Source organism: Prinia subflava, chromosome 2 (assembly GCF_021018805.1).
Source record: "Prinia subflava isolate CZ2003 ecotype Zambia chromosome 2, Cam_Psub_1.2, whole genome shotgun sequence".
In the NCBI taxonomy this organism is placed as follows: Eukaryota; Metazoa; Chordata; class Aves; order Passeriformes; family Cisticolidae; genus Prinia; species Prinia subflava.
The window spans coordinates 18,544,442-18,566,316 of record NC_086248.1 but is presented as its reverse complement, the minus strand read 5'-3'; the positions used below and the strand labels follow the sequence as shown (position 1 = coordinate 18,566,316).

The following is a 21,875-nucleotide window of genomic DNA, read 5'->3' as shown; positions in this document are numbered from 1 at the left end:
CCCTCTAGATCGGTGTCCAGCGACGGCGTCCTTACCTTCGGTGGGAATTCCTGTTGCTATTTACGTGGCCCCGGCCTGTGCAGCCTGGTGTAGGACACTTAAGAACATTTTCATGCATGGCAAGAACTTGACAAGGAGAGTAAGAGAAAACAGCAGAGTATGAAAACAAGAAAAAAAAAATCAAATCCCAGTATATATGAAACCATTTTAAAACAAAGCAGGATTCATTAACAACCAGCATTCCTCAAAATACACGTGACACACATAGCCAATAAAGCCTGATGAGGAAAGTATTGTGACCCTATGCTCATTAACACAGGGCAACAGTGAAAGTTATGGAGGTTACAGAACCTATAAACAAATGCATCTCTGGTGCAACAGTGAAGCAGAAGACGTCCAACATCTTCTTCATACAAAACCACTGAGCAAAGATCAGCTCAACAGTAAAGGGTGAGCTAGCAACCATACAAAGCAAAGTTACAGACTGGGAAAACTCTTTCGGGAAATGTATGTATTCTTAATACATAGCTTTATAAACGCAGTATCAAACTCATGAGCTGAAAATCTGCTCTCAAGTTATACTGGTAGAACATTGAATTATTTGAAACACACCTCAGCACAACCCTGAACAGAATTTAACCCTAACTATAAGGCAGCCCAATTGAGCTAGGGGCCAGTTCTGCTCGCTTCCACATAGATACATCATCCATATCTATATGGCGGGCAGAATGGATCCTTTAGTTTTCACTTGTATTCTCTACGAATGTGATTTTCTTTTTCAAAATACTAAGAACCAAAATCAAGCACTTAAAAATTGAGGGATGGCAGAAAAAAAATGTAAAAAAGAAATAAGTGGTACAAGCTTAAGCAAGTAAACTGATTTATATCTGCATCCACTGCAAGCTGGATGGAAAACTTACTCCAAGGCTGCTCAGAGCAGTACTCCTCCAAATCATAAAGCTCATGCTATGAAGGGCCAAATTATCAAGAACTTTTTGGGAACACTGAGGAGTTTTTTATGACATGAGGCATATCTGAATCCATGTCTCGGAGCTGGATGACAGTGCATCACTCAATGGAAAAAGGCCATCCAGCCCTTATGAAGTTCTCATTTTCTCACACAAGAAGTAGTCTGGGAGCCTGTATTTAGTTCTCACTCAAAAGAAAAAAAATCTAATAAAATCAATAGATACCTTGACTGAGTAAAGAACTGAATAAAAGCTGTTCAGAGACTTGAGAATTAAACCATGTATACTCATTAAAAGATAACCATCATCATCATCACCCCATAATCAGTGTGATAAAATGTGTATAGATGCAAAAGCTTCACTCTGAAATTCCTAGTATTTAAAGCTGTTCTTGAAACATGCTTCACAAGGCCAACATCACAGGAAAAAAAAAGATGAGCTCACCTTTGTCATTTTAGTAGGTACAAGAGCATGCAAACAGTTTAAAGCTATATTCTTCTTTGATTTACAAAGTCTTCTAAAGAGCTTTTTATTTACCATTTGAAAAAATGATAGAACTTTGAGCAACTAAATAAATATTTGTGTTTCAGAAAATTACAAGGTCTTGGAAAGCAGAGAAATTACTTTATTTGTTCTACTATTCAGAGACCAGCCAAACTACAGCAAAGTTTCCTAAAACACTTCTCATCACTTTACTTCTGGAAGAAGCCACTGTACCATGGAAGAGGAGACGTGTTAAGTCTGCCACTCTTGCAGTGTTAATCTACTTCTATTTTCCTGTCCATCAGAATCTCTACTTTCTTTTGGAAACTGGGGACCACTTTACTTCTGACCATCTTTATAACATTTCCTCAAGGTTGTCGCAAATTCATTAAGTCTGTAAGTGCTGATGGACAGTGAGGATTTTAGGTGCATATGGAATGGAATCCATAATTCCATTTTAAAACTGGTATGAAAGAGAACTGGATCTTAGCTAGACACTTCCTGATGAAAACCAGCACAGAGTCATTAGCTTCAACAGAACTATGCTGATTTCATCAGCCAAGGAGGTGACTTCCAGAAATGAAGCCCTCTGCCTTTAGGTGGGTGTCCATGAGCTCGTACAGGTGAACTTCCTACGCAGAGAATTTGCTAACAAGGCAGGAAGTTCCACCCATGTGACTGACAGGGGGTGTTTGCTCAAAATCCTGAGTTCTGTAACTAAGTAAACAGCCAAATTATTATTTTTATAATATGCACTAGTTTAATATAAATTATGTTTCAGACACAACAATAACAAAGGAAAGGGGTTGCAAGTTTTTCAGGAATAGTCATTCCTGTACAAGACAATAAGGACATTTGATGTGACAGTAGCACGCAGAAGCAAAAGCAGTGCACATCTTCTGGAAACCTTTTTCTCTGTTGACGAAATATGTCTATTAAAAAACAATCTAGGATTCTCAAAATCAAAGAATACAGCTTTAAAAGTTGTTCTTTTAGTGTAAAGTTAGTAAAGAATGGAAAAGATGGAATAAAGGAAAAAGTATAACACAGAACAGTTGACTAAGTTGAGACAAACCATACTGAAAAATGAAATTAATTTTTTAAATAAAAGTTTTAAAAAGCATGCTAGAAAAGTTTTTGTAGTTTTATCCCCAGTTTCCATGAAAGAATGTGAACTTACTTTCTGGAGGGACCCTATCTTTGTGTGGGCATCCTGACAAACTGCGGTGATGGGGGTAAAGCCCCGTTACATGGCCAGTTCCATCACACCCAGGGGTAGGACATTTGCTCTCTTTCTTTTCTGTTCTTGAGGGATCTATAATTTACAACAAATGTGTCAAGTGAATGAGTCTTTTCACATTTCTGTAAGAAGGTTCATTTAATCATGTCATTTACTCTCTGGTAAATGTTATTATGAAAACTGGAAAAAAAGAAACCCTTCTACTTCTTATCACAGTTTTGTCACTTTTATCCTGTTATCTTCTTCTCAGACTGCAGGCTCCTATGATCACGGCAATATCCATTCACAATGACTGGAAAATGACCTTTTTATAGCAAAGTCATACCATTGTCAATCAATGTTCTGCTGGCAAGCATTAGCTCAAGGGTGCAAGGTCATTTGGAAACTGTTTAGTTGGAGTTTCCCTTTTTATTTGCCACATGTATTAAGGTCTGCAAATGTAGTGTCATAGCAGTTCAATGCCCTGAGAGTAGCAAACCCAGCTCTTCAGCATAACAATTCCACAAAAATCTCTTTTCCAAGGCTCAATGAGGAAATAACTCTGGTTTTCCTTAAATTCCATATGAAGTGGTAAAATTACATAAATATTCCTTTCTCTTCAATAAATTATGGTGGAGTAAACATTGTAATCAGAATCACTGAAAGTATCACTGGTGCTGTAAATCTGGGCCACTACCAACATGCATATGTAATATCTGAATATTCATATGCTTGAAAGGTTAATGACATTTTGGAATGTTGTTGGATCTTCTGACTACAAATCAAAGAAAAGTCTAACTATACATTTTTTCCACAAAAAAAAAAAAAAGTTTTCTGCCAATGTAATGGAATACTGGTGAGATTAATCCTGATTTAGAACTTTCTCACATAACTTCATCAGCTTATTTCCTTTAACAGAACATCTGTAGAACATCTATTCTTCCAGACAAGCACATAACACAAATTACATCTTATCATCTTGACCACAGTTGCCAGGTTTTGGACATTATTGCTGATTTTCATATCAGTATTAAAGGGCTAAAATTCAGGATACTCAAACTGCTACAATTTTGGCTCAAGATCACCAACATCTTTTTTAGTCCATCGTTCCTTTCAATACCTAATCTGAACAATCCAAATGTAATAATTTTATGTTGCTCTTGTAATTTCTCTGCTTCAGTATTTATGCTTTAATTTCCATAAAATAAGATTTTGCTACTTGTTTTCCAGTAAGACTTTTTTACATTAAATCCCATCCCAGCCTCAACAAAAAGAACCCTCAGTACAATACGGGGACATTTCATTACTTGTAGAACTTCAGATACAACCCATTCTTTTAATCATGAATCAAAACAATCCAGAGTTCACATGCTATTTTGGACTTATCTTTCCCTGATTTCCTTCTGGTAGGATTTATATATACTTTTACTTTTCAAGTTCTTCCAAAACAGCTTCATTTTACAGAAAATCTTTAGCTCATTGTGATGACTCTCCATGACTTAAATCCATTCTTAAAATATAATATCATACTTAAACCCTGTATTTTGCAAATGGAATCCCTAATTATGAAAGTTTTATTTTAACTTGCATGTAGAGTGTAGAACACATTTCTTTGTTCTATGCTCTTTAACGTCAAATAAACATATACATCTGCCTCCAATGTGCTATACAGTTATCACAACACTTCTGGAAAAACCATAATCTCATGCATCAGGAAATTGAAGAAAGAGATCAAGAAGTTAAACCCAAGGCCACAGAAGGAGCAAATGTCAGAGGAGGGATTTGAATTCCTGCCAGATAGGCCTGTGCTGAGACCACTAGAACAGCAAGCCCAGAGCTACAGACATACACAACTCTATGCAACTCATCAAGTCAAGTACTTTGGGATGTGTAAAAATATTAGATAAGTGAATAGATAATGTAAATGAAATATAAATTATGTAAATATAACAATATTCAAGGACTGCAAAAAATGTAGATGATTAATAGACCATAATGGCTTTTCAGAGACTTTAAACTAGAGGAACTTTAGCTACTCGACATTGTTAGAACTCCACCAATGTCAGGGATGGTATTGTAATTTAGAGCAGCTGAGGATCTAGACACTTGCATCCTACAGCATCAAGCAAATCCTGCTCTGTATTCAAGTCTACATCATAAAGTTATAGCACACATCAGATCCTTAAGAGCCTTTATGGTCTAATGAGTCAGAAAAGATGCTGTATACTACTCTTAATGATTTCAAAACTTGCATAAAATTGCACTTGCACAATTTCCCATTGCTTTTAATGGAAGGCATTTGAATAAACTTTTCACAAATTTATACGAAGCACTGGATACTGTTTTGGAAATCCTCTTCTGCTATTTGGGAGAAATATTGCAGTTCTACTGAACTGTTCAACCTTTTCTCACTCCTTGCCACAATGGAAGCATTTCCTGAGTGAAGGTTGTCAAAGGACTTTAAAAGCTTTCAAAATGCATAAATTTCAGAAGAAAACCTGTTTAGAAAGCTTAAGAGGGCAGGAGGAAAATGGTTGGTGGTCTCTTAACTGTTGTTTCAGTGATCCTTGAAGCCAAGAGGTAGTTCTCACTGTAAACCTGTGCCCCCAAGAAAGTTTCCACCTAACCATATCATACATCTCTGTAGGTATCTCTTCCAGCAGCAGTATTTGGAAGACAACATGTGACTGGAGAAAAAATGAGATAAGCAACTGTCTTACTTAAAGCTTTCTCTCTCAACAACTACCAGAATGTTTCCCACATGTTTGTTTGTTTTGGTCTGGGTTTTTTTGTTGTTGTTGTTGTTCTGTTTGATTTTGTTTGGTTGGTTGCTTTGTTTTTTCAAATAAAGGAATTTTTATTTATTTTTTTTAAATTAAAAAGGTGAAGAATTATCTACTCCTCAAAGTTTTATGGTCCAAACTCCCACAGTATTTAGTCCCTGGTTCAGCATTGGACCTATTATCAATTCAACCTGCAGCTCCCAAGAAATAAGATGGTTCAAAGAAGCTATAGAATTTACTAAAATAGGACATCCATATATTATATCTCATCATCAGAAATTACATAGGCTTTTTGGAGACAGCAGGCCTATATGCAAAAATGTTTTTCCAGCCATATATAGACTGGAAAGGCTGGAGAATGGCAGAATTTAAAAATTGTTCAAAAATTAATTTTTGTTTGCCATGTTTTTTGTGTTTTTAGAGATGTACTCACAGGGAAATGCATCCATAACAGGTCATATGTCAACAACATTTAGCACAACATCCACATGGCTATGCAGTAATACACTAACTAAATAAAGTTGTCTTCCCCAAATGCCCAAAGTTACTACAGCACACTGGACTATATATCTGTGGTTAGAACACACAAAACTTCACTAAAATACATTGCAGCACTGTTTGACATCAGTAATTTACATGCTTTTCCAAAAGACTGATCATTACTATTGTTAAAGACTTGTGAAAAATGATCAAAACTTTCTTGGATCAAGATGTTGTCTGCCTACATGAATGTCACAGGCAGATTACTTTTTCAAAACAGGGATTTATTTAAAAAAGAAAAATGCCCACCATCTCAATTGTAGAAAGCAAACCAAATATTTTTACAACAAATATAAGACAAACCTAGTCCCTGTTTAGCATCTCTCATGAAATACCACGTCCTCAACTTCCACTAAAGTCAATGGGAATCAGGGGTGTTCAATGAATCTCAGGAGGTATTGAACACTTAATACAACATGGGCCTACATGTACAGATGTAAACACATTAAAGAGGGGTGTCATAATATAAACACACCATCACCATGATAATCCCACAAATTAAAAGGCATTCTAAAGATAACCTTTAGTCTGTTGGGGTTTTTTGTTTGGTTCTTATTATTTTTTGTTTGTTTGTTTTTCTTGTATTGAATTATGGTCAAGGCAGCACCTTAACTGTTTCCACAATGGAATGAAACCAGTGAAGTGGAATGCACATAAGAAAGAAATTGCTATTGATCTCAGCCCAGGCCACACCATGCCTTGCATAGCAAATGGCTTCCATTACCTTACTATCTTAAGATAATTAATGTGCAGTCACTGCCCCTATCGTATGTTATCGGTCATTTTGATACTGTTCAATTTCTATCAGGCAATTCTACATTTTAGATGGGAGAGGCTTCATCAATAACTGTCATTTGATGATAATTTTATAAGTCACGATGCCACCTACCCAATCCAATCTCTAATATATGCACTTCATAGCTGATTGACTATCGGCTACATAAACCCCCCTTCTTCAATATCGTTTGCAATACAATTCTCTTTTTTAATTATTACTATAAAATATATTAAAACCTTGAGAAAAATCTTTGCCTCTTTCAACATGATCTCTTGTTTTGTTTCCCTGAGAAGTTACTTTTTAAATTTAGCCAATGACATACTGTACATATTTCTAACACTGCAGAATGAATTATTTTATTTTACAATCATAGCATGATGCTATTTTACAATCACGTCATACTACAATTTTAATAAAGTTCCCATTATGTGGAATTAATAACTTCATTTCAGAAATCTATGCAAAAACTTAACATGTTAGCTCACACTTTCTCATGACATAACATACGGTATATAGAAATATTACCTTTACCATAATATGGCTTTTTGACATGGCCGTCACTTGGTTTAGGCTTCCTGTCATCTCCAGAAAGGTGTCTTGGAGACTGTTCCTCAAATGATCTCATATTATCCCTCCTTCCAGCTTCCACTGCCATTTTTTCTCTCATGGCTTTTGCTCTCTCAGTTTCCAAAGCAATTGCTTTCTCAAGCAGGGTTAAGTTACCTTTTGTCATATCAAATACTTCTTCAGACCTATCTGAAGTAATAGAGGTGGTATCATCGTCTCTTTCGTGACAACCATCCTCCTTGGCACAGCTAGAAAAAGTCCTAGATCTGGGGCTCAACTGTTCTTCAAGCCTCATTAGGTTCATCATATCAGAGTAATTCCGGTCTGGTGTTCTTCCTTGGAAGTCATCTTCTTGCCTGACATGCTGACGAGTGTTCATGTTTTGCTGTTGATTTCTTTCCTGTGGGTTTGTCTCACTGAGTTTCCTAGCCAGATCAAAACACTGGTTCCTTAAGCACTCCAAACTGCTGAGACACACCTCTTCATCACTCTCCTCCACTATTTTTTCTGTAAGTCCATTGTTCACAGGCTTCCCTAGCATTACAAAGTTCATATTCCTATTGTCTTGCTGTGAAGTATTGTCTGCATAATTTCTGTCATTAATATTTTCTGAAAGCACTACACCATGTCCTTGTGCTAATAATTTAAGGGAGTCCACTGTTTCCCTAACAACATCACTGTCTAAATCTAAACTCAGCTCACTTTTCCGACCGATATTTTCATTTTTGTCACTATCATCTTCCAGACTATTAGATGTATTGCTGTTCATTTCTGATTCTGTCCTGGCTCTGTATGCTGCATCCTCTGCAATTTTGCCAAGATTTAACAATGACTTGGCCACCAGTTCATCGTAATTATCATACTCATCATTATTGTTATCGTCTTTTTCTGTGTCTTGCATTATTCGAGTATTGTGACAATTCATTTGATGGTCTTCTGCATAAAAAACAGAAACAAAGAAAGAAACAAAGAAAGAAAGAAAAAGGAAAAGAAAAGAAAAAAGTAGCTACAATTGGAACTGTTGTTGCAATCGCACGGACAGAAAACAAACTGCATGTCAAATATTGTTAATCATACAGCAATTTTAGAACACTATGGCTGACCCATTTGAACTGAATTCTCTATAGTCCATAGGGCTATTTTTGTTTATTTGCTATTCACATGAATTTCTTTCACAGAACTGATACGAAAAAGACAATCAAAATGCTAATTACTAGTACTGCTAAATATTATGGCAAATATACTTATGTTTCTTCTTTCACTTCTATATTCACAGTTTTATGGGATTAATTACAATCACATTATTCAGATGACACAATTGCCTACTTTTCCAACTTTTCTCACTCCTGTATTTCCTGTAAATATGGTAGGTGGCAAAGGAGTGAGTACTACTGGATTTATTCTCTTACTGATGAATGCCATTCACCAGAAGAGTATACTCCAAGAAGGAAAATGGCACATTTTTAACACCATACACACCATTAACACTAGTTAACCAGTAGCTAGACACAAAGATTAAAATGGCACTTTTCTTAGTGGATCCATCAGTAAAATCGAAATCTCTCAGTTCAACTGTGGAGAAGTTAAGAATTTTAAAAGAATTACATGAAAGGAAGATAGAAGGAATTATATGCACAATATAATCTCAAATAAATATGATAGCCCAAATTTTACAGTCATATATGTATGATAGGGCTGTTATTTACTGTTCTGTGTACTGTAACAGAATGGTGCAGAGTTACCACATTTTACTCAGCTTTTTCTAGTAACTTTTAGAGAGAGCTTACTAAGATGGAGCCAATGAGAGGCCCTGAGGAAGAGATTTAGCTCACCTAATTTTAGACATGAGCAAGGCAGACATCTACATCTACATCCATGGTTCTGTCCTTAGTCAGTAAGAGAAGCAGACACTTTACAGACACAGCCCACCTGATCTGGCCAAGATATCTTCTTGAGAATAAAACCAATAACCACTACAAGTGCCTGTTTCTCTTCATTGACAACAAAGGGACTCAGACTTGATGCCCACTTGATACCCATACTCAGTCAGATGAATATCATCCAGAGAGCATCTTCTGGTATCTCATCTTCACTCAGAAGTTATGTCATTATTAGACCCAGTCTTAAAACATACGTTCATAATAATGGAGTAACGAACATTGCAAAACTTGTATTTTGATAGTCAGCTACCCAAGCTATATTTCAACATTTTCCAGCACCGGAAAAGAAAGTTCCTAGATCTGTCATTACAGTGACATGCTAGGCCAGTTTTTCAGCTGGTGCAAACTGAAAGAAACCAGTAGAGCTAGGACAATTAACAGCTGCTCAAGAGCCAGTCCATCAACTTCTGATGGCATTTTTCCAGCTTAGATGTATTTTCAACACTAGTACACCTAAATACACAGCAATTTCTAAAATGTGGCTCATAATTTGGGTTAAACAAACCAAAACAAAGGTAGTAGGTGGCTTGTGCACTAGCATTTTGGTAATAGGAAATAGTGTTTGATAAAAATAGTTTTTATGTCGGTAGACAAGATAAATCAAAAGTTGTAAATACAAAGCTAAACAGCACAATAATTAATAAGTCAGCCACAAGATAGTATTTCTTCTACACAGTGGTTAGGGATCCTGGGATGATAGTAGGCTGTAGTTAAGCAGCAGAACTGGTTGATGACTAGGCTATGTTTAGAAAAAAAAATGCTCTAATGGTAAAATATTATATCTTACACATTACCTGCTTGAATACAAAGGAAAGATAATTAGTAAGGAAGATTGTATGGTAATTCTACATCACGAGATATTCCAAGCCAGCAGTGGATTATCTGTTTATCATAAAAGGTGGTTTTGTTTTAGTTGCTATCTTTTTCAAGATCATCATAATTCACCTTTATGTTTCAGTGCCACAAAAATTAAGGGTATCAGAGTATCTGATTTTCAGTGTAAAAGTAAGGATTGCCACTTACAATTCCTATTTGAAAAATGGCCCTCTTGAATAACTGAATAGAAGAAGACAGTGAAGGATTAGTGGATGACTAGTCTGTGCTATTTGAAAAGCAAATACACTAATAATTTTCTAAAGTAAAATGTACAAACAAGCCCCAAATTACTTTAAATATTAAGGATAAAACCTGGTGCCAATGAGATAGTTTCATAGAAACTGAGGCTTTTGTGGGGTGCTTCTTGTAACTACACTGATGGGCAGTCAGATGCAGCAAAGGAACATCAAAGTAATTAAAGAAGCAATAAGCTACAGCTCCAAAATCGCCAGTGCCTTCAAGTTTAGTATGGGGTATCAACAAACACCGGTGAAATCAGTCCAAATCCAGCTGTAATACAATACTGAAATGCAAAGTAGAAAAAAAAACAACTTCTCAAGTCATCCTGAGAACTGCTTAGGTACGCAGTGACTATTCTAGGCCAACTTCTGAAATGTGAAAAGTTTCAGGGATTGTTTCTTAAAAGGGAGGGGTTGTGTTGGTAAATGATCACCAAGGGGAGGAATATGTTATACCTTGTCTCCACAAGTGAAAAGTCAAAATATGAATCATGTACTGTATGACAGAAGACATCTAAATTCCTTTTAAGTAGGTAAGCAGGGTGAAAACTGTAACTACAGTATTTTTTATTCTGTTTGTTTGGCTATATCCTTTTCTGGTCTCCCATCCATTCAGTCAGAAAATGAAAAAGGAAAAGGTAATGGAAGAGAAGAAAGTGTAAAGCACTCATCTCAGAGGAGAGAGGTGGGAAAGCAAAATATTTAAGTAAGTTTCATTTCTCATATTTTAATTTTTGGTCTTTTTTGCATCTCCTTTCTTTAACAACTATTTTACTCATGTCTCTTATCTCCACGCAGCAGTTAATTTTAATGAGGAAGATATTTATGTACATCATGTCATCTCCTCAATAACAGTTGGATTCTAAGCTTACTGTGGTGAGGCAGCTGTATCATCTGTTTATCAATATGAAATTTGAAATACTGAATCAGTTTGTGTATTAGTTAAAGGTCTTCTAGGAAGTATGTTACACTAGCAGCTCTATGTGAACTATATGCCTTGTCTTTGATTCAGCTCTGTAAATTTTAATCTTGCTTTCATTTCATATTTCTGTGATTTCTCAGATTTGATCTTTAACTCAGTAACTACCTTTACAGTGTGCTGTTTAATGGCTGTCTGCAAAACCCAGAGAGGCAGATTTACTGTACCCTTTGCATAAGTTTTGGAACCAGCGATACAAACTGAAGGTTTTTGTTTTGTGAAGATTGAGTTTGTCTCACAAACACACAAGTTAGGCAGTTTAAGTGAAGAACGCACAGAGTTCTAACATATCCTTTTTATGTTACCTTTAGGGTTGCATGGACAAAGAATACACAACACAGTTTTAAAAGAATATCAGATTATTCTAGCCCTCTTCCACAAAATATCATGGCAATTTAGATATTCTAGATTGTAAATTTGTTCTTTTTGAATCCCAGCAGATATAAAAAAATGGCAGGAGGAAATTAGAGTGGAGTAGTGTAGAACAGCTATTAAGAGCTGGAAGCCTTTAGCCGCTTTGACAGAAGTGCACTTGTATTGCGCTAAAAAAGAGTGAATAATTTGATTTCTTATTGCACCTTTCATCCAAGGATCTCAAAGCACTTTACAAACATTATTTTAAAAAGCCTCACAACACCCCTGTGAGGTAGGTATTTTAACCCCATTTTACAGATGGGAAACTGAGACAGAGAGAAGTTGAGTGACTCTTTCCATGTCATACCAGGAGTCATGGGAGAAGAAGAATTATAGCCTCTACATCCTTGACTGTTTCCTCTTTTTGTTCCTATCACATCCAATTTTAAGCAATATTTTGTCAGAAGAAATGGTTTGCTGGTTTTAGTGTAGGGAGTCATGCAAAACAGCACCTTCCTTTTGAAAAGGAAAATACACAGCATTTAGATTGAGAGATTCTGCAGAGAGAGGCAATGATACTTCAGAAATAGCACCTACATTCCTACCAGAGGACAAAGACTTCAGAAACAAGACTTTTCATATCTGTAGTCTGTGTATCAAATTACTCACTTTTCTTCCAAGCATGGGAAAACATGATGGCTAAGAAGGTAAACCTACATGTGGTCACACAGGCTTCCTGCCCAGATGGATGGCTTCATTATCCAGGCATCGTTTCCTGATTTAAAACACTTTATTGCTCTTGCCACTGCTACTTGTCAATTCCTAAGTGCTCAGCACATGATACTGCTGCATCACCATTCTTTTTCCTTTAAGCTCTAATGCAAACTACATTCACATATCTCCACATTATGGTTTCTGATAGCTGGCCTGTGAGAAACATTTAGCAAGACAATGTTGGCACAAATGAATTCCAAATCTTAGAAAGTAACAGCATAATACAGGGAGGGGGATTGTTTGTACATTGCCATCTTGGGGAAAATCTTGTAAGGAAACTGAAGAGGTCGAAAACTCCCTGACCTCTCAACTTCTCCGCTCCACATGCAAGAAACAGAGGACATGTGTAACTCTGCAAGGACCTAAGCAAGATCTCCTAAAAGTCTAAACACTCCTACTGACATGGGATTTGGATTAGAATTCAAGCATTTGAATATGCCTATTTCTGGGATGCATTGAACTCTGAAGTTGACCATGTGCATGAAGAATCTTTTCTTCATCTCTGCAAAATTTCCTGAAGTTCTTTTATACTGGATGTGCTATAGGTAAAGCAATTTGGTGCTACAGACCCAAGCAATTTGGTTATTATAACAACCGGTTCCTTTATGGACCTTATATACTTAATGTAAGTCAAAAGAAAACGATAACTGTTCACTTAGTTAATTGATTCACTCTAGCTATTCCACTTTTTTTTTCCACTTCTCCCCCCCAGCCTGCTACAACTACTTACAATAGTAGTAATACTGGGACATTGTTTAGACTCTCCTACACTTATAGCATTCAATTAACAACCAATGATCAAGTAAAATAAATGGAGAGTAGAAGTCATTAAGCATGGCAAGGAAGTTCTGAGCTGAAGAACATAGCATGTTACACTAGGACTCAGTATTATAAATTAATAGTGGGGACTACAGTGCACCAAGCCCAAGAGTTTTAAATATGCACCATTTGCTGTCTTATGTATCTTTTCATTCCTTTTTTTTTTTTTCCTGTTATGATTTGATCTTTTAATTTTCTATAGGCTCTACTTTTTATCTGGTCTTACTTGCTGAAAATTTAAGTACTATCTAATTTTTTTCTTGGCTGTTTTTTTTTTTTTACTTTTCCCAAAGGACCAAAAGTGATCCTCGCAGATCTGAATTTCTTTCCTTTTGTGGAGTGATTACTAACACATAAAGACCAACACATAAAGACATCCCTTTCTAATTCATTTTCTTGCCATTTAAACACATTTTTAAAAGAATATTAATAAATTATTTTGGTATAGAAGCAATTTGAAGATTTAGTTTTCTGTACAAATCGGTGTATTCTTGTCTAAAAGGCAGAGGTTTTCCATATAAGCAATGCCCTGAAATACTCTTTTTTTTTGCCATTTGTATGACCTATTATTATGCCTCTGCTTACGTCACACCTGCATGAATAGCATCCTGATCTACAAAATTTCACATTGAAAGTTCACATTATTGGTAGAATACAAATGTTCTTACTTGGGTTATTCCTATTAATATAAAGACAGAGAGTATCAGGTAATGCAGAGCAATGTAGTTTTAAAATTTTCAGTCATTTATTATTTATCCATGTTTTCCCAATTCAAATCACTACAAGCTACCTGTATGAGTTTTGGAAAAGGATCTAAAGATATCTGACAGCTCCTCTGACAAGATCATGACTGAGGTAATTTTGCTTCAAGTGCCAGACTGCAAGAGCTTCTTAAAGGTTATCTAGGTTCTGACTCAAGCCAGTATGTTTAAGATTTTGTCATTTCACCACAAGATACTACTTGCCTTTCTTTGATCTTAAGATATTGTCACACGCTATTGACAGTGCACTGGTGCCATGGAATCACTTGGTAGCTGAGGCTGGAAGGGACCTAGGGAGGCTCTGTGGTCCAACACCTGCTCAAAAAAAGGGCCAGCTTGGAGCAATTATCAGGGTCCTGTTCTTCAGTTCAGCTTTAAAGGTCTTCCAGGAGAGAAATCACAGCATCTCTGGGAAATCTATTGCAGTGTTTGACCACTGTCATGGTGAGAAATTCATTCTTATTTTTAAATGGATTTTTTTTGTTACAGCTTGTGTCTTGTCTCTTATTCTTATGCTACACACTTACATCTCTCCACTTTCTGTGCAAGTAGCTGAAGCCTAAGTTCTCCCCTTAGCTTTTTCTTCCTCAAGTGAACAAACTGGGTTTTTTTCAATGTCTCTGCACATCATGTGGTCCATTTCTTTAGCTAACCTGGTTACTCATCACTGGAATCCAGTATTTTAAGACTTTTTTTGTGCTGATGAGCCCAAAACTGGACCTATTACTCCACATGCAAAAGTGTAAGTGCTGCATGAGATTGAATAATCATTTCTTTTGATTTCTGTTTCTCAAATCTTTTGATCCTGACAGCCAAACGCTATTTCCAAAAGTCAAAAAGCAATGAGTTTTCTGGGAATTATCTTGTTTTCCTCCACCACAGAGACAAGAGAAAATACTTTTTGGTTACCTACTGCCATCCCTTGAAGTAGGAAAGGTCCTTGATTGGTATGAAGTCTGCTTGTTTGGTTTGCAGTATCTGCAATATTTGGTATGAAGGCATATGTTTAGGTTTGAGAAGGAACTTTCTGAGATTATCTGCACACAGAAATGGATATGCTGGATTCACAAGGGCAGGACAATTTAGCTAGTCACTCCCACCTGGCCCACACTTCTTTGTGTATCAGGTTCAGGCAGCCCTTAATTGTTTTAACTTGACTTCTATCTGGGAAGATAATGAGATGGCTTTAGCTGATGACTGGCATTCATTTCATCCTACTTTTTCTCCCCAGGAAGTCGATAGGAGAGAGGCGAGATATTTTATCTGTCTTATAATGATTCAGTGGGGTTTGGCAGTTTCTTGCCTTCTCTCAGGGTTCCACAGCTCAGCAGGGCACCAGGCAATGAGGAAACTAAATCTATTCTCCAGATACTGGGATGCAGCAGGAAGACAGCAGGGGAGCAGAGGACCAGCTGCACTGATGGCAGAACACCCACTCAGAGAGCTCTTGGTACGGAGCTTCTCATGGGGCTATTCCTCAGACTGCTGCAGAGACAGTGACCCATGCCTACATCCCTCTCCATATTCATTGCTTTACAAAGGATGCAGCCTGAAGAACACATTTTCAGTTTAAAAAGCAGTATTTTCTTTCTCACACACAAATCTCTAAGATGAAAGGTTGGAATCTTTAGTATAAGGATAGATAACCTCTTTTTACTGTTTTGGTTTCAGTCCAGATCTCGGACTCAGTGTCAGGCCATACTGAACGTCTCCATATGAGCTACATATCTAGATTCCATTCACAGCTAATGGACAAAAACATCCATCCTGGGATATGATTTTTCATCCTAACCTAGGTATCTATAGTAGATAGGCTGAATTATCTCCTAAAAGGGACTATTTATCTTGACTGGTTATCAACTAAACTGATGCAGTGAATTCTATCTTTATTGCTTTTAGTCAAAATTTTCAAGTTGATCCTTGCTGAATTTCAGTGGTATCTTTAGTATGACACAGTAGGAACTGCTGAGTGGAGGGAATGAGGAACTACCCAAAAGGAACTATTTTTTGGTTGTGGATAGACAAAGATATATCTGGAAAGGCTGGTGTGGATGGGATACTACAGATGCTTTGGATGGGATACGTGCTTATGACTGCAGAATTTACATCATTGTTTGGTCTCCATTATAAGTTTAATTACTTTTTATAGTATGTTTGATTATCAAAGAGACTGTGCTTTGATAAGCTGACCTGACTGGCCAAAGGGACAGAGGTACGTATCACTGCCATTCTAGAGGATTAGACAACTGCTAAATATGATATCATTAAAATTTCTTTTTCATGTCTCTCTTTCTATCCCCTCAGTGAGTTCAGTGCCAAGGAATCTGGAAAGACAAAGACATCTATATGCACAACTGCCTGACTTGACTTCATCTGAAATGTAAATATTTTAGTTAGGGGGTTTGTTCCTTTATTTTTATTCCTTCATCTAGCTTTTCAATCTACATTTGTCTCATTCCCTATGTTCTCTTGACAGGGAAGGCTGAGTAGTAATCCATAGCATAAGAAGAAAGCAAATACACAGGATTCTTTTACCTGTTTTATTATAGTTGTCTATTATTAATACTCAGTTCTGTCCCTATTAATTAGTGAAGCTCTGGCATGATTTTGACTTGAAAACTTAGCAGTTTTCCAGCAGTGTCCAGATTAAGTGAAAAGGTGCTGGTTAAAGACCATTCCCAAGGAGCTTGGATGTGATGAACATATTTTGGAAGGTAAAAGATTAGCTGTATGTGCAACAGTTGAACTCAGCATTAAAAGAGTGGACTATGGCCTGTTTCATTCACTCACATAGATGTAGTCACTGATTAATGTGACTGAAGGGACAAAGGCAGGAAAATCTGTAAGCTGGGACCAATGAAAAATATATTTCAGAAGGGAACAAGAAAGGCAAATGTGCACCATTTACCATGAGCTTGCATGGCAAGGTTTTGGTAGCATGGTGGGCTACAACTTCCAGCAACTTGCCCCATGTTCAGACGAGCCTATGCCAGCCAGCTCCACAGTGGACCCACTGCTGGCAAAGGCCAAGCCCAACAATGATGGTAGAAACACCTCTGGGATGACATATTTAAGAAGGAAAAAGAAAATTTATTGGGCAGAAGTAATTGCAGACAGAGAAGAGTTGAGTGACAGCATGTGAGAGAAACAGGAAGGGTAGGAGATGCTCCAGACACTGGAGCAGAGATTCCCCTGCAGCCCATGGTGCAGCCCATGGTGCAGCCCATGGTGCAGCCCATGGTGCAGCCCATGGTGCAGCCCATGGTGAGGCAGCTGTGCCCCTGCAGCCCGTGGAGGTCCATGGTGGAGCAGAGATCCACCTGCAGTCTGTGGAGGACCCCACATCTGAGCAAGTGGATGCCCAAAGGAGGCTGTGACCCTGTGGGAAGGCTGTACTGGAACAGGCTCCTGTCAGGATCTGTGGCCCTGTGGAGAGAGGAGCCCATGCTGCAGCAAGTGTGCTGGCAGGACTATGGAGGTTAACCCACTGGAGGAGTCTGCTCCTGAAGGGCTGCACCCAGTGGAAAGGAATCCATGCTGGAGCAGTGTGAAGAACTGAAGCCCGTGGGAAAGACTCTCACTGAAATTCATGGAGGACTGTCTCCCATGGGAGGGACCCCACAGTGGAACAGGGGAAGGACTCCTTTCCCTGAGAAGGATGCAGTGGGAGAAACAACCTGTGATGAACTGCCTGTAACGCTCACTCCCTGTCTCCCTGACCCCTGGAGAGAGCAGGCAGACCCTAGAAAAGAGGCTTTATTTTCCTTCTCATTATCCTACTCTGATTTTCATTGGTAAATTCAAATAATTTTCCCAAGTTGGCTGTTCTGCCTTTGATGGCAACTGTTGAGTTATCCCTGACTTTATCTCAGCTCAGGAGGAGAATGATAAGAGTTGCTTTGGTTGACACCTGGCATCTACCCAGGGTCGACCCTGGCCAATCATGCTACTCCAGTCAGCCAGGCACACATATACAGAGGACCTCAAGAAAGAGAAAATGGTAACTCAATGACTCCTAGCTAGCTACTCTTAGCTAGTCTTTTGTACCTTCTGTTTGTTTGCCATCTATGTGTACAGATAGCCCTGAGACTGGAAGTGTGTAAGAATGAGAGCAGAGTCCCAGACACCTGTCAAATGCAGGAAAGGTATGCTGTAGTAACACATACGAACCACCTTTTATGTCACTATGGCATCTGAAAAGATATTTCCAGTGAGGCTCCTGCAAGTACCCGTCCACCTAAAGTCCTCACACTGCTCCCATTTTAGAAATTGAGGGATTTCACACTGCTCTATAGACCTGCACTGGAATATCTGTCCTGATGATGAAAGCTTATATCTCTTAAAAAGTGTGTTTTTGTCAGACAAATAACACCCTATATATTTACCTACATTTCTATAGATTTCCAACTAAATATATACCTACCAGCTGTGATGGTAGTGGCTATGTTGCCAGTCTCACAGAGCCTAAATTGTGTACAGCAGCACAGCCTCAATGCACAGCATCTGTGCTGACAATAATTATCCTTGCAGAAACACGCAGGAAAAAAAATCAAATAACCACAATAGCCAGTTTTCCAAAATACATGCATGTAGATACAAAGACAATCTTACAGCACACAAAACTAAAACATGAGTCTGGTCTCAGGATGCTTCAGCCTGGAAGGTATTTTGCTGAAGTTCTCTGGTGAAAGTAATGCATGTGAGATAAAGCTAATACCTTTGCTTCTGCCTCAAATGATTTCTGGGTTTTTTCTTTCTTCACTTTCACATATTGTTCCCTTTTGTGTGATTTGTGTGATTTTTTTTAGGTTCTAGTCTCATTAATTTAATTTTCTGTGCACTAAAGTTTATGAGCTATTTAGGAGTCAATGGAATTAACCTATCCTATATTAACACGAACTTTCCCACTCTGTTCCTTTGTATCTGGTGCTATATTATGTTCTATGACTTAAAATGAATTTATTAAATGGAATTGCATCAAATCCATAATTAAAACACAGATAAACTGTGTACATGATTTCTACACTGTCCATCTTCTCAATGATGTGCAATTTTCAGATTTCACTCAAATCACTACACTAACTTTTGGAAACAGAAACCAGAGAACAAGAAACCACTACATGAACAAAACACTTACTTGCCAGAGGACAGTTCTTCTTTCTTTAATGAATACATTGTTATTACTTTTAGTTATGCATTTTTTAAACAGTTATTAATTTTGGCTCACTGCTGTTTGTACCTTATACAGACATCAAATATAGTTTAAAAATCCTTGTTTACAATATTATAAAAAGACAGTCTACATATATTGGATGGGGTTCTAAAAGTGCTCTGCATGTGTCTAGTTCTGATTCTACTAATGACAATGATAAAGAATTCTATCATTAAGAAAAAAGATACAGTAAGCTACCTCACATCATGAACTATAGGAAAATGCTCACATATAACTAGGGAGAAGAACATAGATAAAACTGTGCTGCATCACTTGTGGGTGTGGGTATTTTGTTTAGCCCTTAAGATCTTCCATCTTAAAGCCTTTTAACCGTTAATTTAAAGATTTCATATAATGCAGATTTTTTACTGCAGCTTTCGTATCTGTCATTTCCTGCTGTCCATGAAGGAATCCTAACAGCATATTTCATTTGCTCTCTGCAGTATTCCCATGCTGACCTCCTAAGCGTTTCTTTATATCTTTCTTCATTTTTCTTTCCTGCATAAACCCTGTCACCCCTTTTACACTTGGAACTTATTGTTTCTATTTCTCTGTCTGAAGACCCTGCAGCCACTGAACCAATTTTTTTCTTAAACTCATATCATATGTTTAATGGGGATTTCAACATGAATCACTTAAAAAAAATCCTATGAATAGCAGCAGTAATGTCTAAAATACTTTCAGATTAGACTTCTCATGTGGAAGGTTGTGTAGAAAGGAACAGTCATATTTCTATTTTTCTTGGTGATACAACTACATCTATACTCATCTGTGCCATAAACTTGGGAGACACCTTAACACTGATAAACTGTTCAAAGCTCTGCTTTGATGTGTACAGCTCCCGCCTTACAAAGCTCTCCATCTATCTGCTATTTAAGCACTAAAAGATTCTAGACACTGGGTCTTTTCACACATAAGTTTCCAGACAAACCTAATCCAATAGGTATGCTGTAATGCACACCTGAAAGAAAAAGGCTTCCCATGAAATGTTGCTTGATTGGCTTGCTTCATTTGTAGCCAAGCAAAGAATGGCCTGTTTCCTTCTTCATTTCCCCTGCTCACCCCCACCTGCCCACCACCCAGGTTAAACACATTGTTTAGTGGGTCACTCACTAAGGAACCAGAAGAGTAAGAGTGTAAGTTTTCATGGTTTATATAGATTCCATACCAAAAACATTTTCTAGTCACCCCAATAAAAGCTAGACTGGATTCAAGTTCCATTAGGAAGCAGAAAACACAAGAGTAGAGTGAGACCCATACTACTTTTTATGCTACTTAGTCATGCAAAAATAAAATGTCTTTATTGTAGATATTAAACAAGGACACTTGTATAACATCTACAATATTGCCTTGAAGAGAGAAATACAGTATCTTTTTCCTGTGCCCAGGACTGGTTTTGTAGCCTAACATGAAGAAGTCAAGCCATAAGGTAGTTACTGGGTCCTTGGAGCAAAGACAGATCTCAGCATGGCCTGCATTCTCACAGAATGACCCACTCTGGCCCTTGGCAGCTCTTGAATGTTTTTTCTAGGGTGTGATAGAGCTCCAGCAATGTGTGTAAGAGCATTCCCTATGCAAAGCAGTCACTGGTCCAGTCCCCAACCTTCTGTGCTAGGAAAGAAGGACATGCAGCATTGAACTCCTGCATTACTTGTTGCACTTAACTCAGGCAACTGCATTACAGACAGGGGCAGAATTTTCATTTCATCCTATTGTGAAACACGTATCTCACTCCAAAATCATAACAGAATCCTTGGCTCCTAAGACAGGATCCCAGTTTCTATCAATCTAAAAGTTGTCCTTTTTGGCTGTATTTCCAGGGAAGGACATTTACAGACTGTGCTCACCAGATAATAAGCAAACACTTCTATAAACTTTAGTATACTTTTTGTAAATCTAACTTCAACCCTATTCCTAACATTCACTCCTAATAAGGATCTGTTATTCTCTATTTCCACTATTACTTTTAAAAGGATATTTTTCTCTTAATGATTTAAGGGCAAAGTTTTATTCAAGACATTGCAATAGAAGAAGAAACAATTTTTAACTTTCCACTGGATGTCAGCCTTTAGGTTGAACAATGCTTTAATTATTGCAGATGACAGAATGACAATATTCAGTAAATCTTCAGCCCAGTTCTTTACAGAGTGTCCAAGAAATTGCTTAGCAGATGTATCTTGTTTATACAGAACTTCTAAAATAAGTGGAGGCAGTTGGTGAAACAATAGATTTGATACAATAGAAATCAGAAGGAAAGCAGTTGCACAGCTTGCCTTAAAGCATATATGACAAGTAAGGAATCTCACCACATATGCTCTGTAATGACAGAACCCTAGTCTGACATGGGCCTGAGCAGCTTTGCAAACACTCCTGTGTTAAGTGTTCATGACACACAGACCTTGGGCTTCTTCTGTCAGTAATCCACGTCTGTGGAGCACAAGGAAGAAAATGTCTGCTCGATTTGTCTGGTTTTGTAATTGTAAGTTCAGTTCTCCTGTGACATTCCTTTGGTGTCACAGCAATACTAGTTCTTATTCTCCTCTTTAATAGTATAAAAGCAAAATTAAGCTTTTGGGATGACAG

The 21,875-nt window shown here is 37.5% G+C and overlaps 1 protein-coding gene across 4 annotated transcripts in view; it reads right to left on the bottom strand.

The window, feature by feature from the left end:
• MYT1L (myelin transcription factor 1 like) overlaps positions 1-21,875 on the bottom strand; it is a 128,874-nt gene that overhangs the window by 73,356 nt on the left and 33,643 nt on the right. For 3 of the 4 annotated variants that reach the window (XM_063389265.1, XM_063389270.1, XM_063389261.1), the window contains exons 5-7: positions 7,303-8,274; positions 2,632-2,766; positions 36-126 (exon numbers count right to left, since the gene is read on the bottom strand). In XM_063389265.1, coding sequence (XP_063245335.1) covers positions 36-126; positions 2,632-2,766; positions 7,303-8,274 — 1,198 coding nt within the window. Of the gene's footprint in view, positions 1-35; positions 127-2,631; positions 2,767-7,296; positions 8,275-21,875 lie in introns of all 4 variants that reach the window. The other variant, XM_063389254.1, reaches the window with a different exon arrangement.